Genomic DNA, 9,194 nt, shown 5'->3' with positions numbered 1-9,194 from the left:
TGATATATGTGTATGTGTATATATAAGTAGGTATGAATATATCAATAACTGTAACTGTTATAATATATATAATGTTAAAATATCTGTTTTTCTTGTTTTGAAAAATATTTGTCTAATAAAAACTTATATGCTAAATAGTGTTGAAATTTTTTATATATAAACAGTGTTTTTCTAAGCTTAAATTGTATGTGAACTACCATTATGCTAATATTGATTGGAAAGTCCTCTGTGCTTAACTGGGCTTAAGATTTATTTAAGCTTAAATTGAGTGGAAACTTACCTAAGATTTTATTTTTTTCAAGCTTAATAGGAATGGATACTCCTGTAAGCTTAAATGAAGTTTGAAACTTCTCTTAATTTGAATGGAAGTTGTTCTACATGAAAATGGAGTGTCTTAAAAGGGGGAGAAACTTCTTAATGTTTAATGTGGATGGAAACTTCCTTGTGATTGAATTGGATTTTCTTCTATGATATGTTGGATTCTTCTGAGTTTGATGGTTTGAAAATGTCTTAATTTAAATGGCTTGGAATCTACCTGTTCTTCAATAAAATCGGCTGTTATTTAAACTTACACTTACCATTTCTATAAGTTGATATATGGAAACCTCTATGTATAAGTGACATGAAACTTCCTAATGCTTTGATGAAATGGAAATATCTTAATGCTTTTATGGGATGGAAACTTCTTGGTGCCTAAATGAAATGAAATAACCTGAATGCATTCTTCAGAATGCCTTACCTCTCAATGCTTTAATTGGATGAAATTTTAGCTCTAGCTAATGCAATCACCCATGTTGGCGTCCCTGTGTGGTAAGGTTTTTGCATGTAAACTGGTATCTACATAACTACTGAAGGGAGTGGATTGAAACTTCACACACTTGTTCCCTGTGATTATCTAACATGATTGGCACAAGTCCAATAACTCTGATTCCCTTTTTGCATATTTACGCCCCTTTTTGACTAAGAAATTCTTGGTTAAGTTTTTGCATGTAAGCTGGTATCTTCATAACTAATGAAGGGAATTGATAAAAATTCACATGCTTGTTTTCTTTGGTTATCTAACATAATTGACACAAGTCCCATAACTCTGATTTGCTTTTTTGCATATTTATGCCCCTTTTTCGACTAAGAAATTCTTGGTGTAAGCTGGTATCTTTATAACTTAAATGAAGAGAATGAATTGAAACTCTTCTCTGTGACTATTTAACATTTTTGTCACAAATTCCATAACTCCATATCTCCATAACTACTAAAGGGTTTGTGCCTTTTTTGTGACAATTTTATGCATTCATAATAATCAAGCAGTGATTTACTTGATAAACTATCTTTATTATAAGCCTGGACAATTTTATGCATTCATATAGGTAAGCATTATTTTACTCAATGAAACACCCTTGTGACAACTCTGACATTGTAGAGCATTGCTGTCCTCCAACAGCTCTTATTCTTTTTACAGTGAAAGTTTAGAAAACTGGACGGCTTTCGGACAATGGGTTTTGTCTGGTTTTCTCAATGTCCCCTTCAGGATCATAATTATGTACCAAGGAATAACTTACCACGGATGCCTGTATATATGCATTTTCATTATCATGTGTACATAAGTTGCTAAATAAAGGAATGATAAAATACAAAATAACATGTATGTTTATATCAAAAACTTACAAGAGCTTGAGCTTACATATTTGGCATGAAACATTATAGTGTTGACCTCAACTAAGTTTGATAAAATTATAGCCCTGAGGATAAATTGGCTCCACCCATTAGTGGGGACATCAAGGATTTTCTTTGTATGTATATCAATTAGTGACTTTCATTGCAACCATTGACATTCCATAGCAATTCTTGACATTCAATAGCAACCAGTGGCTTACATAGCAGCCAGTGCCATAGCAACTTGTGGCTTCTATAGTGACTATTGACTCTCCATAGCAACCAGTGACTTACATAGCATCCAATGACTTTTCATAGCAACCATTGATTTTCCATAGCAACCAGCAACTTCCATAGTAAACAATGACTTTCCATAGTAACCATTGACATGCAAAGCAACCATTGACTTTTCATAGCAACCGCTAATTTCCCTAACAATCAGTGACTTTTCATAGCAATCAATGATTTTCCATAACAACCATTGATTTCCAAAGCAATCAATGACTTACCATAGCAGCCAATGGCTTCCATACTAACCATTGATTGTTATAATAACCAGTGACTTTCATAGTGCTCAACCGATGATTTTCCAAAGCCACCGGTTATTTCCCATAGCAACCATTGACTTTCCCTAGCAACCATTGACTTCCATAACAACCAATGATTTCCAAAGCAATCAATGACTCACAATAGCAACCAATGGCTTCCATAGTTAACATTTATAATAACCAGTGACTTTCATAGTGCTCAATTGATGATGTTCCACAGCCACCAGTTATTTCCCATAGCAACCACTGACTTTCCCTAGCAACCATTGACTTCCATAGCAACCACTGACTTTTTAGTGATTTTTGACTTTCCATCACAATCATTGACTTCCAAAACAATCATTGACTTTCCAAAGCAACCATTAACTTTCCATAGCAACCGGTGACTTTGAAAGCAGTCATTTACTTTCTAGAGATACCATTGACTATTAATGCAACATGTGACATTCATAGCAAGTCAACCATTGAGTTTCCATAACAACCATTGTATACTTCAGTCTAGTGAATGATAAAGGGTCACCATGGCACTATTGTTTCAAATATCATTCTATTGTTCACTTTGATAATAAAAAATCCATAAATGCCATATATTAGGGTACTCACTTAAAGCTGCATGCTTCCTGATGAGCCAAAATATTTCAAGAAAATCAAACTTTAGAATGATTTACGAAGATTTTAAGAAAGGTTAAAAGATTTGAGTGATAAATTTACAAGTTGTGTGAGATAGTACGTTTCGATCACTGTATTTACTACTGCATAGAAGAATAGAATAGAATAATTTTATTTCACCAATCAAGGGTCATACTATATGGCATATAGTATACTGCATAAAATACTGCATAAAATACTGCATGACTAACACTGTATGGGCTATTTTGCATATTTTTGGCCCTTTTGGTAATTAACATGCATTTAAGAGCTATTTGCAGAGTATAAATTACTAACTTTGTTCATCTTATAAAACTTTACTTTTAAATACATTTTTAAAATTTCCATGAAAATTTGGTGGCATGGTTTGAACCTGGGACATATAGTATGTCCCAGTTTGAACAGGAATGCTACATTTAATTTAGAACTTGTAAAGCTAGAAAATGATAAGAGCAGCAAATATTCATTCTAGTTTTTGGTTATAATATATAAAGAGCAAGATTACATTTCCATAGCATATTTATAAAGTCATTAACAGATTAAGGAGGTTGCCTGTTCTTTTTGGCATTTAAAATACTTTTCAGTAGTTTATGGCGCGAAGATTCGTCCTTAAAATTTATGACTACAGTTGACATGGTATTTTCTTAACGAAAGAACGTGTTTAGAGATAATTGCCTCAGTATGGTAATGATTTATCTTTAATTTGATTTCTTTATATCATGAACAATATTTAAATGCATCTACATTAAATGTTTTGAATGAATAGTGTTTACATTCTTAAAGTCGTTTCGTGCAAAATATTTTCGTATCTTGTTTTGAATAACAGGACAAGGTTATTTATACGGGTTGCATAGATTTACTACATAATGACTGTTTGAAAAGCTAATAAGAATATATTCATGTGGCTGTGAGTTTTTTTTGTGATACGACTTTGTTGATATGTCAGTTGACTAATATCATAGAGCTAAATATAAGGTATATAAACAACGGATAGGAAACTCTGAAAATAGACGAGCGTCCGATTCAGACCCACAATCCTTTGCGCGTTTTGGTGATAATCGGGCTTTCCCGCTAGCCTTAGATTTTCACGCTATCGTAAAGCTTCGGCGATATTGATAGACAATATGGTCATTTCAATTAAACAATAAAAAATATTGTAGAATAAAAATCGAACTTAATCCATTTAAACGTGTAACTGTGGGGGTCTTAATACAAACTGTGTTGTGTTAGTCTGGTAGTATCAGTTGATGTAAATACATGAATTAACAAACTTTTCTTTTACATAATATATTTACAGGAGGAGGAAGTGAGGTCATACTCCATGTCTCAAGCTCTAGAACTATTACATGAAGAACTTACATCAGAGCTAGAAACATATACATTAAGTGTTAAACAGTCAAGAAGCTTAAGAAGATATCTGTCAGTATTTCATCATGGTGTTGTACGGAATCTGTATCACTGGACAACACTTGTGTTAGCTGTTCTCATAGCTGTGGCTCTACTTGTTGCTTATGGTTTTAGTGAAACAAAGTGAGCATATTTTCTATTAATTTTACGTGGAATTTGTTTGGTATATATGTATTTTCAAGCCTTATGTAGGGGTAGTTAATCAGCTGATCACATGTTGTACATCATTGCTTGTTACCATGACAAATTTCCATTGAATATGTTAAATGCTATATTTTATCATAAGAAAAATGTGTAATATAATTGATCGACAATTTAGAAGTATATTAACTAAATACTGAAGATAGGTACTTGTATATCAAAATTTGTAAGAAAGAGTATTATATGGAATAGAGACTTCTTTATATAAAATTCCTTCTCAGCTGTGTTAACATTATATACAGGTTGAATTATCCTATAAAATTTGTCCAATTATTATATTAGTTTTTTGAAGTGATAATACAATGTAGGTGATTTTATGTGTTTTTTGTGTGTTTTTTTTACAGAAGCAGCAATGACAGCATATGGATAGTTATTGAAGCATGTATAATCCTGGTGTCTGTGGCAGGGAATGTTTGGATAGCACTACACAATGCCTCACAGGAGAGATATGAATTTGTCCGCCTTCTCCAGGAAATTCTGAAGAGACTGGCCTGTAAGTGTATAAGAGCAATATTAAATTTTACAAATGAAAGTGTTTAGAGAAAAAAATGTGATAGTATCTTCATTGTATTTTATTCATGACAAAAACTTGTAGCCCAGTGGTTAAGGTTGTTGATTTAAAACCACTTGCCCCTCACCACTGTTGGTTTGAATCCTGCTAGGAACTTTGGATTCTTTCATGTGAGGAAGCTATCCAGCTGGCTTATGGAATGTACTTATGTAGGTGGTTCTACTCGGGTGTCCATCTGTGCCTGAAATAATGCATGAAGGGGCACCTGAGGTCTTTTTTCAACTAGTAAAACTGGAAAGTAGCCATGAGTCCTTCTGTGTTTGTGTGACATAAAACCCAACAAAACAAAAAAATAAATAAGAAAGTAATAAATTATTAATAATTAGAATGAGATCATGAATTGACAACTGCATTGAACTTCCAATTTTAATAATTACTTGTCTTTTATTTTCAGCTTGCATGAAATACAATACATGGAACAGGCCATATTTTCCAGGAATAGACTCCCCATCTTCTCCTTGTCTCTCCTTAGTGTGGACTCTAAGAGAAGGAAATGTTTATAATATGCCAACCCCATTGCTAGTTAAAGGAGATGTCATATTATTGAGGCCTGGACATAAAGCACCTGCAAGGTGTAAACTTTTAAAGGTATGTTTGACCATACTATTTTGATAATCATGTATATGATGTTAGACATTTTAAGTTGTACAGTCTTACATGTGCTAAAGACCACATCTTTATTAATACAATTATATCGGACAGCTGTCGTGAAAAGGTGGTAATGTTAGTTTCTGTGTGCAAAATTATCTGAAAGACTACTGATTGTGTTTTTACAGAGAGGTTTGACATGTACTGGTTTATTTATTTTTTTTATTTTCCCTAAAAGCTTGGTTAAATTTTCATGGCGGCCTCTACTGACAAGAGTTTCAGTATTTGATACATTATATACATGTATGTTAGCTTAAACAATTTCTGCTTAGCTTTGAATCCCATTTGACTTGAAGCATTATGAAATGCCCATTGATACTTCTCTTCTTACACCCTTGAAAATAAGCTAATTTAATAGTTATTATATTTTGAAGTAATTAGAATATTTGTATAAACATTATTTTAGAGTATAGGTGTTGGTATGGACACAGTTATTCTGGAGGAAGGAGAGGTTTTCTCCCCTGATATACAAACTGATATCTACAACATGCCAAAAGTTCGAGCTCCAACTCAAACTCAGAAATTCTTACTCCTTGAAACACCATATGTAAAATGCTTGAGGTGAGATAAAATGTTAGGTACATGTAGCAGACTAAGCACTATGTTTATAAAGTAGTTAAAATAAAATGAACTTCTCTTTTATTGCAAAAATATGGATAAGTTTGAAATTGAAATAAAACTTATTACAATAGGTAATGAGAATGTATTTTTAAATGAACAACAGTGATTAAGATTTAGTTGGAATTCTTTTATGACAATTTGTTGTTTAAAAAGGGGCTTTTGAGCTGTTATTCAGACAGGAGTGCTCTGGTCTGCAACAGTATTTTGTAATATGAACCATTTTGATGCTGTGTAATCCTATCCACCTCAGCTTAGCTCAATAGGGAGAGCATTAGATTTGCAATCAAAAGTCGCTGGTTTGATCATCGGGATAGGCAAAATTATTCTGTGACAATGATTCTTGGGCTTTGAGACTAATGGTCATTCAGAAATCTTGTGGGATTAATAGTTGGTCATTTACAGAGAAATTTTCATTACTGGTTAGTTATCCAGGACAGCCAATTAGGTGGACCAGTACGGATACCTGACCAAAAATTGTTAAAATTAATGTAAAAAAACAAACAGATAAGCAGCTATGTAATCCATAGAAGTTTTATTTTGTTACAGACATATATTTCAAGATACTCATCGCCCGCCCAGTATTGTAGAACATGAGAAGTATACTATAATGACCAAATGGATTGGTCATAGGATTGTTCCTGTAGTACTGGTATGTGCAGTTGTTTCATTCTGAACCAGAAAAGGAACATTAAAAAAATTAATTTGTCATCTTTCACTGAAAAGAACATTAATCCTGATGAACTTTTTGAAATGAAATACTTGGATTGCCTCCCTTGCTCTTAAGAATGCATCCATACTATTTATTCATGTGTTCTTTTACTAATTGTAGTTGATTATGTTTGTGACCAATGTTGTCAGACTGATCCATCTAAAGGGCCATACTGGACACTGGACAGAAATGATCATTACATTACAGGTAAATTAGTACAGAATCTTATTATTATTTTTATCTTTTTTCTGTATATAAAATATTTTGCCATTGTTTAGAAAATTTTATACTCATGATGCCAGAAAATTGTGTGAACTCATTTCATTGACTTAAAGAAAAAGGAAATATTTTTATCTCACAAATATCTTTCTCAAATTATATATAAGCCTTCATACCAAAAATAATGAATAATTATTGGAAGTTGTTTCTATGGAGTATTTTTCAATATTTTCCGTTACAATTTCAGGTTCAAGCAATATTTCCCATAGTACCTTTGATCATACCAGTAATGTATCTACTGATTAACTTCTATGGTCAAGCACGAGTGTTTACAGCATTTGAGGCTGGGAAAGGAGCTAAGGTATGGGGAATTTAACCAATTTGTATCCATCATATAATTACATGTTTCAAAAATTCTTTTATGTAAATGTGTATTGTTCATTTGGCATATTATTTTCATGTCAAAGTATATTTTCACTTGATAATCCAGAGCCTCCTTTTTTCAGACACAACTTTTTTGACAAGAACTTTATTTAATTTGATGTATTTGAATAGTTCATTTCTCCATTTTAGTGATAATGTTTGAGAAAGAAATTTGATAGATTTTTAAGTAACAAATCCTTTGGGTTTTAAGACAAGAAGGTAGGAAATTCTACTCAAGAACCAGATGCCTTCTTTTGATCATAAAAACTGCAAAACAATTACATTTAAATAAATAATGTCTTTGGAACTAACTAAGTATAGTTTTATTCATATTTATATTATGTTTTGCCAATATCTTTCCTTCTTATTGCTGAAAATTTAACAAAATTGTTTTTTTTTTGTTGTTGTTTTTTTCAGTCTCTTGTGGTGACCACAGTTTTGACACACAGAGGGTTTTTTTGGGTTGGTTTTTTTTTTTTATCTAGAAAATTCTATTTTTAAAATTTGAAAATTTAAACGGGTTTGTTAAAAATTTTTATATTCCCTCGTTTTTATTTTCCTGTTTTTTTGGTTTTTCCCCTTAAATTCTATCAGAATTTTAAAAAACTTTAAAATATTTTTTCGGGTTGTAGTAAAAATTTTTTCCAGTTTTAAATTTTTTTTTTGGGAAAAAAAAAAGGGGCGTGATTTTTTGGTTAAAGGGAAGGTTTGTAAAAAGTGCATCCAGGTAAAAAAAAATTTGGGTTGGGGGGGGAAAAAAAGGGAAAAAATATAAAAAAATAATCTGAAAAAATTACTTTTGGGGACAAAAGCAAATGAGGGGTTTCTTTTTTTAAAATCTTGTTTATCATTTTTTTTTAAAAACCTTTTATGTTTTGGAACCTTTTCGGGGTTTCTGTGGGGGGTTAAGTCATTGATTTAAAAAACCTTTTTTTCCCAAACTCCGGGTTCTCAGTAGGGAAATTTCTAAATTTTTTTTATGGGGAAAAAATTTAAATTTCAACGTTTTTTTTAAAAAAACAAAACGTTGGGGGGGTTTTGAAATTTAGGGGGGGCCAAAATTCATGCTTGAAAAAGTATGGGTTTAAAAGCACTTAATTTTCATCCACTTTAAAGCGGGGAAATCGCCATTTTTGGCCCCTAAAACTTGTTTTTTAAACCCTCCCCCCCTCACTTTTCTTTGTCCAAAAATTTTAAGTTTAAACTGGGGTATTTTTTAAGTTTAGTAGGGAAAAAAATTAAAAAAGGGTTGGGTTTGGGGCAACTTTTGCATTTTTTTCATTCAATCAAAGATATTGTTTTTTAAAATTTATGCTTGAAAAATTTTTTTTGGTATTTTTTTTTTCATTTCCCTTTTTGGTTTTTTTTTTGGGTTTGTTTTGAAAAAAAAGGGAAATTTTTTGGGATCCCCCAAAAACCCTTTTATTTCCGGGAAAAAAAAAAAATTTTTTTTTCCTAAAAAAAAGGGGCCCTTTAAAGATTGGGAAAGCTTTCAAAAATCTATGAAAACGGGGGCCCAAAGGGTTTTGGGGTGTCCCATTACCGGGAC

General features: G+C 32.0%; 1 protein-coding gene across 1 annotated transcript in view; it reads left to right on the top strand.

The window, feature by feature from the left end:
• Window positions 1–3,437: 3,437 nt before the first annotated feature.
• LOC132758273 (transmembrane protein 94-like) overlaps window positions 3,438–9,194 on the top strand; it is a 47,960-nt gene continuing 42,203 nt past the window's right edge. The window contains exons 1-8 of the mRNA XM_060749834.1: window positions 3,438–3,530; window positions 4,144–4,376; window positions 4,799–4,947; window positions 5,420–5,613; window positions 6,080–6,234; window positions 6,841–6,943; window positions 7,124–7,210; window positions 7,470–7,583. Coding sequence (XP_060605817.1) covers window positions 3,528–3,530; window positions 4,144–4,376; window positions 4,799–4,947; window positions 5,420–5,613; window positions 6,080–6,234; window positions 6,841–6,943; window positions 7,124–7,210; window positions 7,470–7,583 — 1,038 coding nt within the window. The 5' untranslated portion in view covers window positions 3,438–3,527. The remainder of the gene's footprint in view (window positions 3,531–4,143; window positions 4,377–4,798; window positions 4,948–5,419; window positions 5,614–6,079; window positions 6,235–6,840; window positions 6,944–7,123; window positions 7,211–7,469; window positions 7,584–9,194) is intronic.

The sequence above is a fragment of the Ruditapes philippinarum genome, unplaced genomic scaffold (assembly GCF_026571515.1).
Source record: "Ruditapes philippinarum isolate M1 unplaced genomic scaffold, ASM2657151v2 ctg2122_1_1_1_1, whole genome shotgun sequence".
In the NCBI taxonomy this organism is placed as follows: domain Eukaryota; kingdom Metazoa; phylum Mollusca; class Bivalvia; order Venerida; family Veneridae; genus Ruditapes; species Ruditapes philippinarum.
The sequence above is the reverse complement of the archived record's forward strand: the minus strand, read 5'-3'. Positions and strand labels throughout refer to the sequence as shown.